This window comes from Rutilus rutilus, assembly GCF_951802725.1.
Source record: "Rutilus rutilus genome assembly, chromosome: 18".
In the NCBI taxonomy this organism is placed as follows: domain Eukaryota; kingdom Metazoa; phylum Chordata; class Actinopteri; order Cypriniformes; family Leuciscidae; genus Rutilus; species Rutilus rutilus.
In genome coordinates, this window is record NC_140231.1 from 20,820,355 (window position 1) to 20,843,056 (window position 22,702).

Here is a 22,702-nt window from a genome sequence, read left to right on the forward strand (position 1 = left end):
CAACAAGACAAAGGCATCAGCCGACACAGTTATCCTAGTATAAAAACCTGCGTAATATTGAGTTAATACATATACAAATCACAAAACAACACATTCTTAATCTTAACTGTGAAATGCTATTCTCAATCTCGCCTGTGAGAAGGTTATCAAATTTCTTCGTGAATTTAAATCTCGGCGGTTACACAACCAGGAGCTGCGTTTCACCAAGTGGATGCTGCACACTGGTGGTGGTTGAGGAGAGATCCCCTGATATGATTGTAAAGCGCTTTGGGTGTACAGTAGTACATATGAAAGCGCTATATAAATGCCCGATTCTATTCTATTCTTCTATTCTATTCACTGCGAGTGACGACGGCACGCAGACCTTTCCAAGATGGCGGGTGCGCCGACGTGTCTGGAGTTGTCGACTAGAATGGGAATTCTACGTTTACATATCTATGGTTGTGTCTGCACCTATTTTTTTTTTACAGTCTAGTAGACCATTAGACTACTAGACCATACTCTGCAGCACCACTAGCTGTCTGTGCAGATTGGCAGTGATGTGAATCCGATTTGATGTTTTTGAATCTTTTGCTTGTAAAGTATGTTTTTCTCAAAGAGAAATTGTTACTAAAGCACGTTATATCTTATTTGAACTCTTTATTAAGTGGAAAAGTGGAAGAAGTCTGGTTATTACCGCATATCATACAATGTAATGTTGAATATTAAACTCATATTTTATGCAGCAAATCTTTACAGAAAGTTTATTTTTAAAAGTATTAATATAAACTATAATAATTAGTAGAATATTCCATTTATTTTGGCATTGCACTTATTCAGTTATATTTTGGTGTGAAATACAAAAATTCAATACCTCTCTCAATCGCTGTATTTTTGGTTTCACTAATTATTCTAAATAATATGAAACGTGCTTTTATTTATTTATTTATTGAATTTATTTATTTTAATTGACAAAATTTTACATTCATAGGCTAACTGTAAGTTTACGTTGTATATTTTTTACGTAAAAATTAGCTTAATGGTTTTGTTGACTAAATTAGGCTCTTAGACAGATTAGACAGATTAGAAACTCTTTCAATAAAAAAGGCTTTAAAAGATTGTGAGATAAAAAGTATTTATTTGTATACTGTACCTGATTTATTCAGATTTTTAGGCCTATTTGTTTTTGTAGTTGTTTTTCTATTTTTTATTGTTATTTTATTATTATATGCATAATTGTATAATGTTTAGAATTCGCAATTAAATGTTGATGTTTACTCGGAAACATGTGAGTACTGCAGTATTTTGTAAAATAAAATAATTTTAAAAGAAAGTTGTTTATCTATACAGTTTTTAATTTGTTTGTCCATTGACCATTGGTCACAATATTCATAAGGTATCATTAAACTGTCATTTTCTCAGATAAGTGAGCGTTTTGACCAAGTTATGAAGGCTATATCAACTAGGTATTTTGGTAGAAATTGTGATTACCATGGAAAGTTCAAAACCCATCTGTCAAATACTATATGGTTATAATTCTAATCGTAATGCTTGTAATTTGTGTTTAAATGTTTAATGTCCAAAAACAAACTACAAGTACCACGATGATACCATAACCATCATGTGTAATAGTACCTCATCTCCAGTAGGTGTTGGTGCTGGTGTTGTCTCCTGTTTACTGCAACAACGCGAGAAGAAAAAGAAGAAGAAGAAGAAGAAGTGTCACGTTGCGTCAAAAACATCAATCTCGCTCATTCAGCTGTAATCTTATGTAGGTACATTTAATGGAATTACAGTTTATTACACTTTCATGATATTTTGTTCATGGACATTATGGTTTTGCGTATAACCGTTAGCGTTAATATTCGTTACCAACTATAAATATGCTGTTGACGAAGAACAGAATGAGTTATGTCATTTTTATTTAAATTAAAATGGTAAATAGAAAAATAATAATAATGTGTTCACATTTGTATTCAAAGTATCTGTTCTACTGTGAGATAGCAAGTAAATATTTTTATAGACAGATATTCATTATTTAACTTGGATGGTTTAGTACAATTGTATCATTATTTGTCTACAGAATAAGTGAGTGAAGGTAAAATGGGGCGTTCCTCTAAAGACAAGCGAGATATATACTACAGGCTGGCGAAGGAGGAGGGCTGGAGAGCGAGAAGTGCCTTCAAACTCCTGCAACTGGATGAGGAGTTCAACCTTTTTAAAGGCAAGATCTTCATTTTGCTTCAGCCTGCACTGGATAGTGGATGACGAGTCATAGGCTATGTCTTAAAAGCTTGTGAACTGCCTACATAGACAACATCAGAGCAGCTAGGCTTTTATATTCTAATGACTGTGTATGTCCTGCCTGTAGGTGTAAGTCGTGCTGTGGACCTGTGTGCCGCACCTGGGAGCTGGAGTCAAGTCCTGAGCCGCAAACTCCGGTCAGTTCAATGCAAATGCACAAAATGCACTTGATCTATTGTTCATGATAAAGTGTAAACAACACATAGATATACTATTCAGTGAAATTTTGTTTATTTAGTTGCCACTTCAACTCTTTTCTGTCCTTGTTCAGTGGAAAAGACAAGAGTGAAGAGGTCAAGATCGTGGCAGTTGATCTGCAAGCCATGGCTCCTTTGCCAGGTGTCACACAAATTCAAGGAGACATCACCAAGGTGCAGTAGCAGAACCGTTAAACTTCAATTCAATAATAACAGCATTCTGGTCTTGGTATGGGCAAGCAATGGACCCTTTTCACATTTCTGGGGTTCTCAGAGGCGGAAGTTGTCATAGTTGGGTAAACTTTTATTGTGTAAAATGGAAGCTACAACAAATAAAATTTTTGCGTTCCATTTGCACGAATGGCAAAAGATAAAATCCACAACAGTGTTTCTATGACTTTCCAAAAGAGTACGAATAAATGTTTTCTTCTTGGAAACGCACAGGTCACAATATTCTAGTGATGAGTCGTTCATGAACGATCCGTTCATTGCGTCTGTCACGTGACAAATGAACGAAAGACTCGGAAGGTAAAGTAATTATTTATGTTCCCTGTAAATTATTTTTGACTGCATTATAATGATTTCTTAATTCAGAATATGATCAAGATTGAGTAGGTGGATGTGTTCGGGGAATTTGCCTGTTAAAAGTATAACATTTAAAGCCCCTTAAATGATCGAAATGACTTCGAAAAAAGATTCGTTCATTTTGATGAACGAGATCGAACAAGATAGTCAGTAAAATGATCCGAACTTCCCATCACTACAATATTCCTCATTGAATTGCATTAGTAGTGGGTTATGGCAAGGGGTGTGCCAAAACGTGCTGAAATGGTTGACCAATCACAGCACACTGATCGAGCCGACCAATCAGAGCTCATTGCGCTTTTCGGAAGGAGGGGTTTCATAGAGACAGGAGGAGTTAAACTGAGCTTTACTGACAGACTGGGAAGACTAGAGAGGTGCTGCAACAATGTCAAATATGTGAAAATAAGATGTTCTTTAAAGAAAATAAAGAAGACTTTGTAAAAGGGCATAATAGGTCCTCTTTAAGCAGTTTTCTGTAATTTAATGGCAAGTTAACAAAGCATGTGTTATAAATGTACATTACATTTTGGAAATTTTAAAATATAAAAAAAAAACTTCACAGTCTGTGAAAAGGGTCCATATTATTTTTACCCTTAGCTTTATTTAAGCAAGTCATTATAGCATTTTATTCTATAATGTGTAATTATTGCATTAATCTCTACATTTTTAAAATCTTTTTAATCTGTGAATATTTGAGTCAAGGACAGTAGATATTCCACAATACCAATTATATGATTTCTATATAATTGTGCCATAGATTTCTACAGCGCAGGAGATTATTCGACATTTTGAAGGACAGTCTGCAGACTTGGTTGTTTGTGATGGCGCCCCTGATGGTGAGAAATAAACTTTTATTGTATTGAACATATAGGCCTGGTTTCACAAACAGGGCTTAGATTAAAGGCAGAGATTATTAGATTATTATATCAGCTTAGATTATTTTTTTCTAAAAAAAAAATTCCCAAATTTGTTTAAACTGTCTTTATATACCAATACATAATTAAAATGTAAGTACTCTGAAAAAGAGAGTATAAAAATTGAGTGTCTGTAGTCCTCTCAGGGCTGCAATAAACACAGCTACTTATTTCCATTCGGAACGAATGAAATGATTGGCTGGGCGACTGTCACTCTCCCTCGCTACCATGGCTACCACCCCTGCCGCTACAGGAGCTGCCCACATGCGCGCACCCGTTTGACTCGAGGAGGGGAAGAGGTACGGAAGCTAGGAAGAATCACAATTATGGCAGAGAAAGAGCAGTCAAAATTCCCAGTACAGTCGGCGAAGGCAAACAAGGCAAAAAAAGGAAGACAGTATTCGAAAAGGCTATGACCAAAAAGTCTTTGGATAAAGCAAGAAGTCAGATGAGAGTCAGTATAGTAGTCCTAATCAGAGCCAACAGTGCTTTCATCGTAGAAGCTCTTACATGCAAAAGACCGTATATGTTATGAATCTTACACGAAATTCACCTTCATCACAGTGTAACTGATGGTAATGGGAAAACGTGTATCAATGCAACCTGTTTTTAGCTTTGCCTTATGTTACTAGCTCGTTACCGAATCAAACGCAATATATTTTAAACTTTACCAGTATCGATATGCTAGCTTGATAGTGAGTTCTAACAGCCATGTTAGTTGTTTATATTCATAATGATAAAGTTAGGTATTTTATTACATGTGATTCTGACATGATGTCACTACATGCACTGCGCTCCTCTCCGCTCGGCGCTGGCAAACGCGTCCTCCAGCTGAGCGGCGCGCGTTCATGTGTTTTGGGGGCGTGGCTTTGGAAGGAGCCCAGAAGGGAGGGGGTGGAGTGAATGGAAATAATTAGCTGTGTTTATTGCAGTCCTGAGAGGACTACAGACACTCGATTTTTATACTCTCTTTTTCAGAGTACTTACATTTTAATTATGTATTGGTATATAAAGACAGTTTAAACAAATTTGGGGAAAAGTTTTTTTAGAAAAAACCTGCCTACCCTGCCTTTAAGTCTGGCTTAGGCCTTAGTTCAATTACGAAAAGGCAGATGCCAATGCAAGCTGATTTCATTTAAAACAGCTCAAACATGCGTTTTAGTCTGTTATTAGCTTAAGCCTTGTCTGTGAAACCGGGGGATGATGTCCCTCTCTAGCTGTTCTTGACTATTTTCGATTTAGCTAAGTCTTAAATTGAAGGTTTTTAATCTGTTTTTCTTTATAGTTACTGGACTTCATGATGTAGATGAGTACATTCAGGCACAGCTCTTGTTGGCGGTATGTATTGCTATACTTTGCCTTTATTGTTATTATTTTGGTAACACTTTTCGATAAGGACAATTAGTTAACATGAATTAATTAATTAACTCACAATTACTAACAATGAGCAATACAAATTGTTACAGTAATTATTAATCTTTTTTAATATTGGTTAATATAAATACAACTATTCATTGTCCATGTTAGTTCAAGTCCATCAAATAATATTTAACAGATCCAACTTTTTTATTTATATATCATTTATTAATAAATGTTGAAATTAACATTTAACTAAGACGAATACATGCATTAGAAGTATTTGTTTTGTTCATGTTAACTAATGATAACAAATGTATCCTTACTGTAAAGTGTTACCATTATTTTCTTAATATTACTTTTTACGTAGTAAATTGTGTTTATATAGTCAAGTGTCAGTACTTCACTCTGGTAAGAGCATCAACAGTTTCTATTTACAATTTGTTTTGAGCATTGCTGAGTGTGTGAACACAGTGGCCAATAAAAAAAATTTTGAAGCTAATATTTTAATGTATTATTTACTTATTAATAGCATTAATAATAATAGCATCTAACTCTTTATCTTATTTTCGAATAGATAAATAAAATAGTTAAATAGTTCTAGTTTTTGCTATGGTAGGCTACTGACATTGGTACAGAAATCTGTGAAAATTTACTGGTATTGGAAATGACTACCGACATTTTGGTAACGTGCAAAAACTAATAGTTATGTTTGATTTTTTATTTATTTACTATGTGACTCCTAGACTGATCTTGCTGGACCTCATGTAAGGTTTTCTGTTTTCACAGGCTCTCAATATCACCACACATGTTCTCAAACCAGGTGGCAACTTTGTTGCAAAAGTAAGCTGTCTTGTCATGCATTCATTTATATTTACGTTGTCAGTGCAAGATTAGGATATCCATAAAATGTTTTATTTCAATGTCTTGTTTCTACATAGATCTTCAGGGGAAAAGATGTGACCCTTCTGTACTCCCAGCTCAAGATCTTCTTCAGCTCTGTAACCTGTGCCAAACCACGCAGCAGCCGCAACTCTAGCATAGGTGAGAGTAGAATTTCATGAGGGAATGTAAAACTGTTTTGGCAATATTATACCTTTTCAGACACGAACCAGTGTTGTTTTGTGTTTTCGCCCTTCAGAGGCGTTTGTGGTGTGTCAGAATTACTCTCCACCTGAGGGTTATGTGCCCAACATGTCCAACCCTTTACTGGATCACTCTTATGGTAACTTGCTAGTGCTTTCACAGTATCTTTTGCTCACCTATACATGGCATTTGTGCTCATTTCATCTTCTTCCTCTTCCCATGTCTTCCTCCTCACAATTTAAATGCATTTTTTTTCCATCCAGATGTCGACTTTAACCAGTTAGAGGGACCAAACCGAATAATAGTTCCTTTCCTTGCCTGTGGAGATCTTAGTGCCTTTGATTCAGACAGAACTTATCCACTTCAGGTGCTGATCAGCTTCTTTCAAATCACAAATGTATGACCATGAATTGTACTACTTAGGAGTAGACTGCTGATATGCATGTTTTGCTTTATTCTCAAACAGCTTGATTCAAGTAAAGAGTATCAGTATTTACCGCCCACCCAACCTCCGATTCGGCCTCCCTACCAGCAAGCCTGTCAGCTCCGCAAAAATAACCTGTTAGCCAAAGAGGACTCGCCCTCTGGCCCGCTTGACGATGCCCTGTCTGCTTTACATCTCAGCACAAGTCCGGACACGAACTCGGCCACATCAGGAACCTCAGACTAATGGACATTATTGATTTGTGCAGCTTCTGTTTAAATCTTTTTATTGTTTTATTGACCAACATTTATTTTTTCAGAGTTTTAACACTCTGTAAAATGTACAGTAAAATGTGCAAAAAAACCTTGTCACTGGAACATTTGATTGAACTAAAACAAATGATTACAACGTGGCTACGATTTAGTAAAACAAGGGAAAGAAGTGTTATATAATGCGCACGATTTACTTAAAACGAGGCAACGCATTAGTAAAATGTGCTGACATACAGTATTAGTAAGTTGTGGAAACGATTTGTTAATTCGTGCCCACGATATACATATTTTCCCCCCTGCATGTCATGTGTGGGGCTCCAATACATCTGTGTACTTTATTTATTTACTTTAAAAAAAAAAGGCCCATAGTAGTACCTTAAGGGTACCTATTCAGGATACTGTCCCAGTGACAAGATTTTTTTTGCAAGACATTTTTTTTTTTTACACTTTTTATTATCATGTAATTTACCTTTTATGTATTTAATTGTTTTAATTTTAATTCTTTGTACGAGTCGCAGAAACTACCTGATTGAATTTGAACTTTGAGTGAATTTGAACTTTTAACTGCAGTTCTACACTTTAATAAACCACAACTAAATCTAACACAATGCAGTTTGTTGTTTTTATTTGTAGATACAGCGTTTCAAATTAAGTTTAAATCAATTTATTCTATTTTTAAGATTGTTTTGGCTCTGAAAGCAGTGTCAGATCATTTAAAATAGCCCTTTTTAAAGTCTCAGATTGACTAATGGGAACTTTTTTTAAGTTTTTGAAAAGTAGAAAATAAATAAATAACTTCTCAAGCCTTCAAGTGAGAAGATCTACCATCTGTTTCCTTTTTATTCACTTGCTCAATGGTCCATGAAGTAATATGTCTGTAGTATTTGTCACTGTCTCCGTATAGCATAACCATTTTTCTATTTACCTGCATTCTGCTTGAGCCTGATGAGGTCTGTTTTAAATTATGCTTTAATATTGTCATATTTAGTTAAAATATGTAACTAAAAAGTAAAAGTGGAATTGCTAGATGGTCATAGATGACAGGCTATAGGGGAAAATCAGTCATGCAGAGAACCTTCACATTTTGGGTGGGAAGCGAAGCTGTACGCAAAATTAGCAATCATGCATCCTGTTCGTCTGCATGATTCGTTTTCCTTAAATGATGACATTGACATGCTAGATATTATATGAAGACCTGATAGTCTTAACGGGTGGAGCTGAATCAGCTTGAACACATGAAATTATGATCCAGCTGTTAAACCTGTGTATATTCTGTAAGTACATTTTAATGGTACATGTACTGAGTATTTGTCTGATTGACATCTGTGCTGCCTCACTCTTAACTATCAGCTGCTTATTTTTCAGTGAGTCTTACTGCCAAATTATCAAATGCAGGTATGTGGCAAATCTTGTGTTCATTAATTATATCATTTTTACTTAATTAAAATGATGGTTTCCATATTGAAATTATGCATTTTATTATGCAAGGATGATTCAAATTGCATCTTTTACAGAAACAGACTGTAGAAAACCTACATTCCCTAATCCTTTTGAAACTACATATAACAGGGTCACACTCTGAAATGTATAGTATAGTGAAGTATTGCACTGAAATAATTTTAATATGATTCTCCCTGCATGCCAAAGTAATAATATGGTCACTTGTATGTATGTTTTCATATTTGTAATATTTATCATTCAACCACTATACAGATATCTCTGTAGTCTTTGGAGTGATCAGTGGCTGGACTGATCTGGCATGCTGTGACTTGGACCAGGCTATACCACAGTGCTTTTTCCACGCTGAATCAAGAAACATTGGCCATCAAAATTCCTCTGAGCGTTGCTGTAAGCTCACTGTCAGTGGAGAAGAACTGTTACAGGGAAAAGCGACAGTCATCGTCCACTGTAAAAGCAAACCCGAAGACAAAATGAGCCAAAATGTCACCATTACAGTGTGGAGGCTATGTAAATTGCATTTAAACCATTTTTATGCTGCAAAACACTTTTAAAAAGTATTTGTGGACACAGGGAACAGTTTAAACAATTTAACCTTTTGTTAAATCCTTTTGTTTCCATCTTTAGCTCGTTTTCGCTTTGTTTTTCTGGTTCTGGGGACACTGATTCTGCTCTCTTTGCTCATCTTCATCATCATATTCATATGTATTCTCTACATGACCAAAAAACAAGGTAAGAAATCACAAACATCATGTTCTATGTTTACTTCTGGTTATGTGTAGGCTATCTAAAAATGACTTTACACCAAATATTTTAGATGCATAGGTGTTTTATATAGCCAACAACAGACAGTGGGCCAATTAAAATACCATTTTATTACTGCCCAGTGTCTTCAGTAAAGTTTTTTTTTCTTTCTTTCTTTAGGGTATAGACAAAACCAAAGTACAAATTCTGGTACTGTTGTGCAGGCAGAGAAAACAGAGGTATGTTATTCATTTCATTGTATTATTTTTGAAAGAAGCATTAAAACACTGCAGGAAGTCATAAAAATATACATTTACTTTGAATGATTTCATGTCTTAAGATTTTTTTTGTCAAAATCTGTCATCTTAACATCTCTTTCACAGATAGTAGAGGATGAGCTATTGTACGCCACAGTGAATCATTCAGGTGCTGGTGAAAAGTTTGCTCCTGCAGTGAAGTATGAATCGGGAACTGACTACGCCACAGTGGTCATACACTGAATAACCTGCAACACTGGATGAAAAAGTTTTTTTGTGGATTTAAATCACCAAAGAGGACATTAAAAAACAGCATGTTGGGTTTTGACCAAATTTCCCACAACATGATTTTAGATGTAAGATGTTAAATAAACTTGCATGAAAGAAAATGTTCATTCCGAATGTTTAATACAAATCAAGTGAAAGAATTATAGCAGTGGACTTGAAATGTTTGCTACAACTCCACTCTTTCCAGCAGGGAAACGTGTTTACTTGAAACTCTTACCATTTTAAACTAGATTGAATGGATAGGTTAACATAGGATACAAAAAATATAGTAGGCCTACTTCACAGACAAGGCTTAAACCTAGTCCCAGACTAAAATGCATGTTTGAGCTCTTTTAACTGAAAGCAACTTGCTTTCACCCACTCAAAAATAGCACGTTTATAAAAGCTACTTAAATGCCCTTATTGAACTAAACCCTAATCCTGGCTTAATCTAAGCCCTGTCTGTTAAACCAGGCCATATCATTTAAATATTGGCTATATGCATTTCAGGAAAACAGCCATATTTCACTTAATTTCACATGTAAATGTAAAAAAAACAATAAAAAAAAACAGACACGCATGCACATACACACATATTATGTTGATGCTCTATCAGTTTATTTAAGCCTAAACAATTAAAATGTGTTACAAGCGTGTGTGGAAATGTTCTCATCATGTCCTCGTCGATCGATTGTCTGACTGTAGTTGTAGTAACTGAAACCGTGCAGTGTTGCCGAGAGTCCACTAGATGGCGAGATCTGCCGTTAGCAAACCAAGGTGCTTCACTGACGAAATGCAAAGCACTAAATGTGGAAAAAACAGTAGGCTTTGCAGTGGTGAATGCGTTTTGTGAGTATTACTATTAAAACTAAATTATATAAAATAGGCTAAGTTTGTTGTCCGGTAGGCCTCTTATTCATTTTTAAACGCCAAAATTGCGAGTTTCTTTGTACATTATCACACCTTAATTGACCGTAGAATAGGTTTATATTTTAAATCCTTACGTAGACTCTGTAGTAGTACAGTAGATGTCTAATTGTGAATTGACTTGAGCCTGAACATGAGCATTGACTTGAGACTGAACATGAGCATCCAGATTGTGCAGAAAAGAGCGGTTTGTAGACTACAAAGATCACGCTGCACTTTTCAAACTTTGAACTAATTCCTATTAGGCTAGCCTATTAGGTGCACGCAGTATTATTTTTTTTATAGCTACTAAGTTTTACACGTAAAGAAATTAATAGTATGATCATGATCACTCGTATGAAGATACTAATCATATCAGTGGCCTCGAAAATAATATTTATTTTACATACAGCATTTGGCCTCATGGGGGCAGCCATGTTAGCTATACTCGCTTTAATGCAGGTGTGTCCAAACTCGCTCCTGAAGGGCCACTGCCCTGCATTGTTTAGCTCCAGCTTGCCTCAACACACCTGCCTGGAAGTTTCTAGAATGCTTAGTAAGACCTTGAGTTGATTCAGGTGTGTTTAGTTGGGGTTGGAGCTGAACTCTGCAGGACAGTGGCCCTCAGGAGCAGGATTGGACACCCCTGCTTTAGTGGAATAAACCTAATTATAGATTTAACTTAGTGTAGTTGAGAACTGAAAACTTTTGCTTTTGTGAGAAATGACATTCTCACTATTAGGTGTCTGTATAAGTCAAAATACAACTTCTATATTGTGGACAATAGAAACAGAAACCCATGAGGTGTATTACCCCTTAAGAAAGCTATCGGTTTGCTTTCCAATTCATCAGTGCGAGCTTCGCTTTAAAATCTGCCAACTTTGCTAATGCACACATTTCTGGTTGTAGTTGTTTATGAGCCAATTATCTGAGCTGTAAATGCCATGTCACTAATCACTCCAAATCCAGGACAACACTGATTGGTTCCTTTTAAATAAAGACCAAAAACTGGCAAAATATATATTCTATTATACTATGTATTTAGGATTAATATGTTGATTTGTGTGTTATTTCAACTCAAAAGTGTCTTAATCATCTACAATTAACCTAATTACCAGATTTCCAAATATGTGATACCATATACACCCTATAATATGTGACCCTGGACCACAAAACCAGTCTTATGGGTAAATTTCTTTAAACTGAGATTCATACATCATCTGAAAGCTGATTAAATAAGATTCAGCTTTGATGTATTGTTTGTTAGGTTAGGACAATATTTGGCCGAGATACTGAGGGTGCAAAAAATCTAAATATTCAGAAAATCGCCTTTAAAGTTGTCCATTTCTGTTGGCGATTTTGCTGCATCCACTCACAAAAATAAAATTTTGATATATTTGGATATTATTATACATGGATCATAATATTTACTTAATATCCTAATGATTTTTGGCATAAAAGAAAAATCTATAATTTTGACCCATACAATGTTTTGTTGGCTATTGCCACAATTATACCCGTGCGACTTATGACTGGTTTTGTGGTCCAGGGTCACATATGGTATTTTTTTACCATATATATGTAATGCAAACAATTCATAAGACTGTCACTGTAATCACAAAATTGTCCCCCTTCCCGAAGGAAGTCAGTGGATCATATTGATTAGAGGAATGGAAATCAAGCAGATGAAGGATAATGTACAGCCTTGTGTCATGACAAGCATAAATAAATATGACTGATCCGTCTGAGGTCACATGACTCAGCCATCATTCTCAAAGGCGAACGCTTGCGCCTGCATTTCACTTCAGATGGGCTCTGAATTGTAATGCACTGGCTCCTTTTTACATAACTGTTATACCGCAATCCCACATTTTGCAGTATTGTAACATAAACAGAAATAAATAGCACACTGTATACCACTTGTTCACTAGTAATCATGTTAGTAACATATCATTTGTCAGTTTTGTATGAATTACAATATACAAGAGAAGAACAACATGTGAGCTCTAGGAGGCATCCAGATTATTCCATAAGGTATTCCCTGACATAAAGCGACTGGTATGTACCTCAGTGCATTAAACAAGTGACTGTTCAGCCTATCTCTCTCTCTTTGTCATATACACACCCTCACATTGTCTTTCTCCCATACTATGCAGATGTAAATGGAGTGAGTTACTGCATAAACAACAATGCACGATCCCATTCTCATGGAAAACCACAGTCTGATGAGAGAGAGAGACCGTACATGCAGTTTTTATAAGGTAAGCTGTTATAGCTCAAAACCATTTTCATTCTTAGCAATCAGAGGGGAACCTGCCTTCGACTAGAACCAGAAAATGCATCTAACTTAATGCTGTAGTAGGTGGTGCGAGAGGCAAATATACAGTCAATGATCAAACAGAGATGGGTTTCTCCTTTCAGTCTGTGTGGAAAGAAATAATGAATATGTGAACTTGTGCACTGATTTTTTTCCCTCTACATACTGCAGATCTGCACAAAGAAGACAACGATACCAACAGACGTGCGGTAAACAGTTGGCAGTATCATGGCTGAGAAAAATGGGAGACTGTGAGTGAGAAAGAAACGGAGGGAGAAAAATCGAGCTGCTGCAGTATCCCTACACTGTTGAGCCTTGGACTGCGTGACTGACTGGTGTGTGGCGAGAGAGAGAGAGAGAGAGATAGAGAGAGAGAAGAAGGGAGGGGGGGATGGGAAGGATCTGGCTTGGATGAGGAGCAAGCAGTCAGGCAAGCAGCAGCATCATCTCTTTTGTGGCGTGCTGCTGAGGGAACTGGCCGCCCAGAGCCGTGTAGGGCGCTTACTCCTCGCAGGCGCGCACAGCGCCACCGCCTCTCCCGCACTGGCCGCCGCAGGGACAGCCTCCTTCACAGGCGTAGCACCGCTTGTTGCAGCGGCACCATGGCGCAAGCCGCTAAGCAGCTCCGCAAGAACAAGGACCTACAGGAGCTCGCAGCCCAAGAGCTGCGAGAGAAGGAGGAGGAGAAGAACAAGAAGAGGAACCGATCGAGAGACCGCAGACGCAAGGTAAAAAACACCCATCCTGCTTGCTCCTTTTCCCTAGTGAAGGGAATACGCTCACACCTTCACACATATCACTGACTCATTGTGTTAACCAGTCAGCTAGAACTGGTCGTTCACAGATTATGTTTAAGGAAGATGCTCGTCTGGTGGGGTGGACGAGGGGGGGGGGTCATGACTGAGATGATTGGTTAAGTAGCCCCTCGGTCCTCAGGGAACATCCTGTTTGATCGATTTAGAATGTCGTTTTTGAAATGATGCTGCATCAAAGCAGACCTGATTGCTTTATTTATTCAGATGCCGCTCCATTGTTTACCGCGTTCCCTCCATCTGTCATCAGCGTATTACACCACCTAGTGAATGCACATATCAATGCCGTAAGCGTGAACTTTGGCAGAACGTGAGCGTGATGTCTGCACCTGCCTCTGCCGCCCATTCTCATTACAGTTTTTATGAGGGAGCTGAAGTGCATTATGGGAGCTCTGCTGCTTTGAGCCCTCTGGCTGCCAACTTACTTACCTTACCTTCCACAAATGTGCATGCGATGATGTATGGTCGCATGCATGCAGATTTTGGGTTTACACGAGAGCAGGGGTACACGTGACCGAAGATCAGCAGAGACCGGGGGTGATGACTCCACTCCCGTCTGCTCACCAAGGCTCATAAAACCTGTCAGCTTAGCATTTATCAGCGTGCTCGCGTAACTACGCGATCGGGCAGAGATATGTGGCCGGCGGTGGTAGAATGTCAGCGTAGCGCCAATTAACAGAACCGAGATGCTGAGGCGCAAGCCGTGACACTGCGAGCGGGGGGGGGGGGGAGATACAGGAGTCTAAAGATCATTCTGAGGGCTGTCCTTGAGGGTTGGCTGTTTAATCTTCAGTGGGACGTCTGATGAAGCATTTGTCAAGGCTGTCAGTGACCTCTTGAGATTACAAGGGGTCTGGGAAATTAAAGTCGGGACGTGTTTGATGATACTGTTGCTTTTTTGATTTGATTGAAATAGCGTTGTGTTTAATAAGCAGTTTAGAACTCACTCTTGAGTATTTTATTCTTATGCAAGTCTTGAACTTCTTTCATTATCATGTATTTAGACATAATTGTGTTTTGTAGGGGTGATTTAAATCAAAAACTCAAAATGCAGATGTTAATATTTGTTTGTCGTGTGACTTTACAGTAAAGCTAAAGCTTGATTTGTATGAGCTTGACTGAAAATTGTGCAGCTTGCTGGCATAAACCAATGCATATGTGTGCAACTATTGGCACGCAGAAGGGTAAACAATTGGCACACATGTAAAAACAGAGAGAGGAATATTATATGATTAGAATTTTAGCTGTTTATTTTAGAAATGTTCAGAATTCTATTATTAAAATAATAGAGGAACTAAATAAAACATTACAAGATGTGAGTCAAGCTTTAAGAATAGAATTATACTCTGTCTTGCTATTCAAATTGCGATATCGTCTAACAATTTTGCGATTTAGCTGAAGTAGCGACCGATCTTTTCTTCCGAGTGTAATGGATTATTTAAAAATAAAAATACTGGGCAGGGACTTTGGGTCCTGGAATCGGTTGTTGATTAGATTTTAGATTTTAAAGATTTATGTTAGCTTGCTGTTGATTGTGGAAGGGTGGGGTTTAAAGGGACAGTTCACCCAAAAATGAAAATTCTATCATCATTTACTCACCCTCAAGATGTATGAATTTATTCCTTCTGCTGAACACAAAATAATATTTTGAAGAATATGGGTAACCAAACAGTTGCTGGACCCCATTGACTTCCATTGTTATGTCAGTAGGGACCATGAACTGTTTGGTTACTGACATTCTTCAAAATATCTTCTTTTGTGTTCAGCAGAAGAAAGAAACTCATACAGGTTTAAGGTGAGTAAATGATGACAGAATTTTTGGGTGAACTGTGCCTTTAAGTGAACTAAATGGTTGCAGCATTTATCACCACAGAGAAGTTTGTCGTTTTCACTGGAAGTTTGAGTTAAGAGATTTTGATTAAACATTACGAGATTATGTAAGAAGAAGAAGAAGAAAAAAATAAAACGTATACATACAAGATGAATTTATTCACAATAAAATGTATAACATGCATTTACAATGTAGATTGGTTTGCTTGTTCACCCTCTAGAAGTCAATGTGGCGCAGTGATTGCTATTAAAAATGGCACTTCATGAATCGTGTCACAAGGATTGCAGACCCCTGCTCTATTTGGTGTCATTATGCTACTGAAATGCTCCTGAAAGTGTTTTGGACGGCTCGTGGCCTTGTGAGATTTCAGCAGTTGTGTTGTGATTTTTACACCTCCCTGAGGTGGAGGTCCAGAGTAAAATGTTGTCAAGCGCCCACAGTGTAATACACAGATAAACTGGCTGTGTTTCGAATGGAATATCAGCGCTTACTGCAACATTAAACATACGCTATATTTTGGCGAGAGGCGTCCATTTATCCTTATATTTAGATTTTATGTTACATTTTAATTTTAACTTGCTGTTCATTCATCACACTGGAAATGTACTATAAGGTCAAGTTAAGTGCATTGCGCAATATAGTATCTAGCTCAGTGTCTGTATACTACACATTTTAGCATAGGTCATGACTCATGTTGGCATACCATGCATACATTTTGTTTTCTGTACAGCACAGTATGCATACTGCAGAAAAGTAACAGTAGTACAGTAGTATGCTACTCTTAACATATCATTTGATAAAGGCAGAAACAGATGGATCAAAAGCCTTATGTTGGTTCTTTGATTCTTAATGGTCTATAGTGCATAATTTAGTAGCTGCATTGGTCCTTTGTATCCTTTTTACTTATAAAAGATGGTATCTGAAGTAGAGAGCTGCTGTTAACAACATAGCAGAGCATTTATGTCTCTTAGCTGATCTTGCTTTGTGTATAAGATCTTATGCATCACATTCATATGTCTTACACACGGCCTGGCCCAGATTCCCATACAACAGAGAGCATGCATTTTGTCTTGTTACCTAATAGGAAAAGGCAGGAGAAGGTGAAGTCACACGTATCAGTGAGTACCTTCAGTCACAGGCTATATTTATTCCGTGCCTGAGTCCCTACCAATCTGTCCGTGATCCTGCCAACTTGAAGGGATGCGTTGCCCAGGATTCTGGAAGGTTCAGTTGTGATATATGGGGAGATGCTTTTGTAATGTCATGTTTACACCACTAGAGGCAGCAGACTGGGAGAGAGAGGTGAAATATAGCAGCATAATGTCAGAGATCAGGGTTAGCCCAAGTGCATTATAATTAAGTACCTTCTGTGGATGAAATATGATATGACCACATTTACCATTAAAGCCGCACTGCTTATCTTTAATATCTCTATTGCTGATAAAGACTTAAATGTCTCTGGATGCCTACCTAGACAAAAAAAAATTAATATCATGACTAAGACCGATATACCTGTGTGTAATCGAATATTACCGGACGGTTCTTTTTTAGAAGTCAGGACCGAGAAATCCAATTGATTTGGACTTCAAAAGTCAAATTTCTTTGTCTTTGCTACATTTTCGCTTTAGCTGTGTTAGAATGTTAATGTTAGGAAAATTTTACACAAAAATATCAGAATGATTTCTATTACCATATTCCAAATATGTCTCTGTTCCATGATTTCAAACCCAGAAATATAATTTTTTTTATCATTCTCTTTCATCAAGATATCAGTAATGTGCACTGTTAACATTGAGGAAAACATAATGTAGTGTTTCACAACACTTTAAAAGTTATAATACACTGGAAATTCAGTATTCAAAAAGACCTATGATGCTCTATAGAACATTTTTTCATTGGTATTCTCAATTGATTTGGTACATTCAAGGCACTCAAATAGTTATTTGTCCTTGAAGCTTCTCAATTCTTTTCTTTTTTTTTTTTTTTTTTGGCTGCAGGCATAATTGCTTTGAAATAGATCTTCTAAAAAATTAAATATTAAAGCTAAAGCCTTAAAATGGCTGTATTTCTAATTTTTTCCATCTAAAGTGCAAAACTGTTCGATAATTAGGACTGCTAGATTGTATTTATTCATTTTTGCTCGTTGAATAATGAACTTTGAGACTAGGTTTTTGTCTCAAACTTACAATACCAGTGTCTCCCATGAATGTAAATGCACAAAGTTTGATAAAATGATTGATGATCTAAAATCTCAGATTTTGTCAGCATCATTTGCATATAGTTTTTGATTGCATGTACTGTACATTAATTCTTGTAGGAACTGCAGTTAATTTCTTGGCTTTGCAGGTTTTGTGGAAGTAGGCTAAGTGTAGTATTTAACAATAAAAATTTGACTCAAGCGAAAGAAAATGCCATTTTTCATTCTTTGTATGCTTAGATGGACAGGGATATAATAGTGAGAAGTGTTGTGATACAGCAATGGTTTTTATGTTAATCTTACACTGCTTTGTATAATTAGATGAAGGAACATGTTTCGCCTTTGATATTTGAACATTTCTGGTTGTTAAAGATTGGCATAATATGTTTATAAAATGTCTCCTTTTACTACATTCGTAAGTATAAAGCAAGATATACAATTATTTATGAGGGAGGGGGTACCTCTCGGTATTCTTTGGGCCATCCACTTCCTTTAAATTAACCAATAGTTTTTAAAAACTGATACTGAATCAAAACATAACACTCAAAGAAAGTAGTGCTGAACTTTATTACAAAAATAAATAGTATTGACTGAACCATAAAAATGCATTGTACTTTTAAATAAAATATATGAACTAAATGAATAATTAAAGTTAATAAAAGATATCCAAACTGAAACAAAAGTAACACTCCAAAGAACAAATAAAAATAGATACATCCAAAATGTATCAAATAACACAACACAATTTGAACTTGAACATTTAACAGGTCCTGTTATGCAATAGAAAGTATATAACAGAGGCACCACCATAACAGGAATAGCCAGGCATTCACAGTGAGAGATTCACAAGATTATTTTCAAGCCATTACTTTTACAATTAATTGGAACAACAAGTTAAATTGCGATCTCACAAAGTTGAAATTCCATTACAATCGATGAATACTGCACAATAAATCTGTTATTTATTTACATCGTGTCTACACTTCATTTGTTATAATGAGAGGATTCGCGAGCGTGCAGAACTCAGAATCAGCACTGAACAAAAACTCTAGTTAGTTAGTGGTTAGTGGATTCTGGGTAACCTTAAACATTTCTGATTGGCCATTGCGTTCCAAAGATCAACAGACATGTCTGTGATTGGCTACATTGCTCAACGCTGCAAAAAACACATTGTAAATAGAAACCTTTGAGGCTCTTCAGAGCGCAAACACAAATACGCACTTTTGACAAGTCTGTTTTGCCAATATGATATTATTATAGTATCAACTGAGGGTGCTCTTGCTGTCATTTGAGGGTGTTTAGCACCCCCGTAGAACTGAGCCTGACTAGGACCGATAGCGTTGAATTGTATGTGTATATATAGCTTTTCTTGCTCTCTTTTAGAGAACATTATGATTACCTAGTCAAAATAACAAAATATGTATTACAGTGAGGATAAATTGTATTTTTACAACTGTGTTCCTGATTTGTTTATAAGTTTCTCTCGGTTGCATGAACATATTTATTGGCGTTCGATGTATCGTTCGACCTCTATTTGATACTACATCATGCTGACACTCACAGTATAGTACAAGGGGCAGCTTGTTTCCTTTTTTCGAACCACTGTCTCTTACATAGACATTGCAGATTCAGTTTGATGAGATGCATGAGTAAGTTTTCTTTTTTAAACCTTTGACAGTTCAGAAGGATTGTTTCTATATATCTGTGTTTGACATTTTTTCAAGTAGTAGGCACATGACAAACTAATATGAATTACATGGCCACCATTTCAACTGTTAAACACAAGAACCAATTATATTTCCTCAGTGATTTTATATTCACTTCACTGCATGAAATCTCCTTTAGTTCAAACTTCTTCCTTGCTTTTTTTTTCTATTGCATGCATGCTCTTAATTCTTGAGGGATATGTCCCTGAGCTTGCTGGTCCCAGTTCCAGTCATAATGCGCAGAAATATTGACATTCCTTGCACATGTCAGAGCAGCATCCATTAGACTCAAAGTGCTTTGTCTCACACATTAAAGGCTAGGAGCCCATAAGCTATGATTACACAACCCTGATTAAATTGACACAGGTTCTGGATATATGTAATGGCCGCTGGTCTATATAATGCTATAAAATGCTCCTCACATATTGTCCCTTATGGACGAAATAGCTAACCAATAATGTCCTTGCAGGGACAACGGAGAAGAAGACAGCATGAGATGTGTTCCCTACATGTGCTGCCTGCTTGCATGCATGCGTACTCAGCATCTCGGCTTTGTGGCAGTGTTATCGACAGATGTGGGTGGGGCAATTCTCGTCTGTCTTGCGCTTGAAGATGAAACAACTCAAGCAGCTCCGTTACTCTGCTCCTAACCTATTTATCATGCTCAGAGTCTCCCCAGATGCGATTTCCTTCTTGCACTTTATGCAATGCATGTTATCGCTTATTGGATCATTCTGTCATTCAAATGCTGCAAACTTGTATTCTTTGATGCAATTCAATATTGATGCAATATTTAAAGATTAATGTTAAGAGTAATTCACATGTTCTCTGCCCTCAGTTGTCCCAGCAATCATTTTATGAGGAGTAATGAATGAAAATTAATTTCAGTAAAAGCAGAACTTTCTTTAATAGTTTACCCGAATAATTCGCGTAATTGACATTTCTATGCTCACAAGCTAATTTTGTTATTGTTTCATTAACTCTGTATCTGTAACAACTGTAATACTTCTTTAACATTTTCAAAGCGTTTATACACAACCGCCAATCATTTAGGCTTTTCTTGTATTAATTATCAAACATAAGCTATGTAGTATGACTACGTAATCGTAGTATTCAACTAAATCCTTTTAAAACTTGTAGTATCCATGTTAACTTAAAAGTAGTATGCATTCTAAGTTCATATACAGTGCATGACTTTGTACATTGACTTATACAACAGATTTATACCACTTTTCTTTCATACAAGCAAATCTACAGTTACACTACCATTGGAGTACAAGTATAGGGTCAGTCAGTTTCTTTTTTGTAAAATATATTATTTTTCAAATAAATGTTTTTCTTTTGAATGGTCTATTGATCAAAGAACCCTGAATAATTAACACAAAACATTATATTAGAATGCTTTTCTAATAAACATAAAAAATGTTAATATAGAAAACAGCTCTTTTAAATTCTAATAATATTTCACAATATCACTGTTTTTTTTACTGTAGTTTTGGTTCAAGTAAATGCAGCCTTGATAAGATAATTAATTCAAAAGCATTCTAAAAATCTTACCGACCTTACATTTTTTGAATGGTAGTGTATCTATACTTAAAGTATGTTAAAAGTATTTTAACATGAAGCAAGTACATACTTCAGCTTGAGCCTTTTTAAAGTGTGCAATTTATACACAGTCACACAGCATTTAGGCTTTTCTTGCATTCATAGTCAACTGCAAATATGTGAAGTTTAAATACTAAATAGGTGTAGTATTCAGCTAAAACTTAAATCCATTGTAAATACATAGTTTCCATACTTGGTTAATGTAGTATGAACACTAAATATGTATGTGTAAAATAATATCAGTGTAGTATGTATATAGCTCAATAATATGCACTACTAAGGTCCTATACATTGGCCTAGATTTATTCATTGACATATCATGCATACTAAACAGTTTTATTTTGAATTTGGTGTGCAGAAATAACAAGCTGAGCCTTGGATATGTAATATTTACAGCAATTGCCTATAATGCTATCCTCAGATTGTGACATCCACTGAGGCCTGGTCCTAATCCACACAAGTTAACAGTTTCTTTTTCATATTCCCAGATTAATGTCATATGTCTTGCAGAATTATACTAATCTCTGTATAGGCCTGTCTTGATATGTTAGATACGACTTGACCTTTCCTTTCTTTGCGGCTCAAATCTTGTCATAAACCGAATGACCTTCCTCTTCATTGTGACACATTCTCGTTCTCAAAACACCCAGTTTCAGCTAAATTACGTGTTGTGGATGTTCAAATGATGTATGCAATCTTGTCACTGAGCTCAGTCAGTGTAAACATAATATTTCCACCGGATATTTATGACCTCGGTTAGATACAATGGCTTAAATTCCCTCCGTCCTCTCTCTGTTCCATTATCAAAGACTGGAAATGTCTTGTGTGTGTGTGTGTGTGTATGTCGATATCTTATGTGTTTGTGTAACTCCATTAACAAAGGCAGCATTCGTGCATGAGTGTGTACATATGAGAGGGAGATGCAGAGTAAAAAAAAAAAGAGGAAGAAGGTAATCACTAATGGAGGGAAAGTGAAGTTCAAAGAGCAATCTTTTTTCCTTTCTTCCCATCCTCGGTTTAAAATTGAATCAGCGATGAAGTATTTATACGAGCATGGTTTGGCTTTTCCAGTCCAGTGCCTCAGTGGAGCGTGGAGGGAGTGAGAGAAAAGATCTGTAATATTGCCAGTGCTGTTGCTGTTATGCTGTTGTGATTCCGATATGCCTGTGTGTTTATAGGCCGCAGATATAATAACAAGAGCACAACCTGACAGTAGTAGTTGATTACAAGCAATAAGCAGGTCTTGTGGGAGAGATGGAGGGCAGCGTCATGTGTGTCTTGGGCTCTGATGATTAATTCACCTTCACTGCCTGTAATGATGTCTTATCTGAGTCTGCGTGCGTTGTTTGTGGTGTGATGTTATGAGGCCTTTGTTGGATATTGACTCCGCTTTTTGTGTGTTTTACTGTGCGATTAAATGTACTGTGAATTCCTTCAATATCAGCCGTGTTAAAGTAGGATGAGCATGATTTCACCAAGTAAGAA

At 36.5% G+C, this 22,702-nt stretch overlaps 3 protein-coding genes across 7 annotated transcripts in view; all 3 read left to right on the top strand.

Moving 5' to 3' along the window:
- The first annotated feature begins 1,600 nt into the window (after positions 1–1,600).
- Positions 1,601–7,723, top strand: ftsj1 (FtsJ RNA 2'-O-methyltransferase 1). 2 transcript variants are annotated; one of them, XM_084386735.1, is made up of 11 exons: positions 1,601–1,750; positions 2,063–2,203; positions 2,351–2,420; positions 2,555–2,654; positions 3,823–3,901; positions 5,265–5,317; positions 6,125–6,178; positions 6,277–6,379; positions 6,477–6,560; positions 6,685–6,788; positions 6,888–7,723. In XM_084386735.1, exons 2-11 carry the CDS (start codon positions 2,083–2,085, stop codon positions 7,089–7,091), a joined length of 972 nt encoding a protein of 323 aa, XP_084242861.1. In that variant the 5' UTR covers positions 1,601–1,750; positions 2,063–2,082; the 3' UTR covers positions 7,092–7,723. The 2 variants fall into 2 exon arrangements, with proteins under 2 accessions (XP_084242861.1, XP_084242862.1); XM_084386736.1 differs by lacking the exon at positions 1,601–1,750 and adding an exon at positions 1,899–1,916.
- Positions 7,724–8,222: 499 nt separating this feature from the next.
- On the top strand, positions 8,223–10,496 carry LOC311277603 (uncharacterized protein). Of its 2 annotated transcripts, none has more exons than XM_084387977.1 (6): positions 8,223–8,391; positions 8,483–8,512; positions 8,831–9,085; positions 9,203–9,307; positions 9,500–9,558; positions 9,703–10,496. In XM_084387977.1, the coding sequence occupies exons 1-6, from the start codon at positions 8,361–8,363 to the stop codon at positions 9,817–9,819; spliced, it is 597 nt and encodes a 198-aa protein (XP_084244103.1). In that variant the 5' UTR covers positions 8,223–8,360; the 3' UTR covers positions 9,820–10,496. The 2 variants fall into 2 exon arrangements, with proteins under 2 accessions (XP_084244103.1, XP_084244102.1); XM_084387976.1 differs by having other exon boundaries at positions 8,282–8,391; positions 8,468–8,512; positions 9,703–10,436.
- Positions 10,497–12,409: 1,913 nt separating this feature from the next.
- Positions 12,410–22,702, top strand: part of ank1b (ankyrin 1, erythrocytic b) — a 65,813-nt gene continuing 55,520 nt past the window's right edge. For all 3 annotated transcript variants that reach the window (XM_084387357.1, XM_084387358.1, XM_084387359.1), the window contains exons 1-2: positions 12,410–13,010; positions 13,238–13,794. In XM_084387357.1, coding sequence (XP_084243483.1) covers positions 13,669–13,794 — 126 coding nt within the window. In that variant the 5' untranslated portion in view covers positions 12,410–13,010; positions 13,238–13,668. The remainder of the gene's footprint in view (positions 13,011–13,237; positions 13,795–22,702) is intronic.

What these genes read in the sequence shown, in the direction of transcription:
- ftsj1 (XM_084386735.1), top strand. Translation starts at nt 2,083, where the DNA reads ATGGGGCGTTCCTCTAAAGACAAGCGAGATATATACTACAGGCTGGCG. An exon ending in TTCAAGGAGACATCACCAAG is followed by an intron (nt 2,655 to 3,822) that starts GTGCAGTAGCAG and finishes ATTGTGCCATAG; the next exon opens with ATTTCTACAGCGCAGGAGAT. An exon ending in CAGCCGCAACTCTAGCATAG is followed by an intron (nt 6,380 to 6,476) that starts GTGAGAGTAGAA and finishes TTCGCCCTTCAG; the next exon opens with AGGCGTTTGTGGTGTGTCAG.
- LOC311277603 (XM_084387976.1), top strand. Translation starts at nt 8,361, where the DNA reads ATGATCCAGCTGTTAAACCTGTGTATATTCT. An exon ending in GTTAAACCTGTGTATATTCT is followed by an intron (nt 8,392 to 8,467) that starts GTAAGTACATTT and finishes CTTAACTATCAG; the next exon opens with CTGCTTATTTTTCAGTGAGT. An exon ending in CATTACAGTGTGGAGGCTAT is followed by an intron (nt 9,086 to 9,202) that starts GTAAATTGCATT and finishes TTCCATCTTTAG; the next exon opens with CTCGTTTTCGCTTTGTTTTT.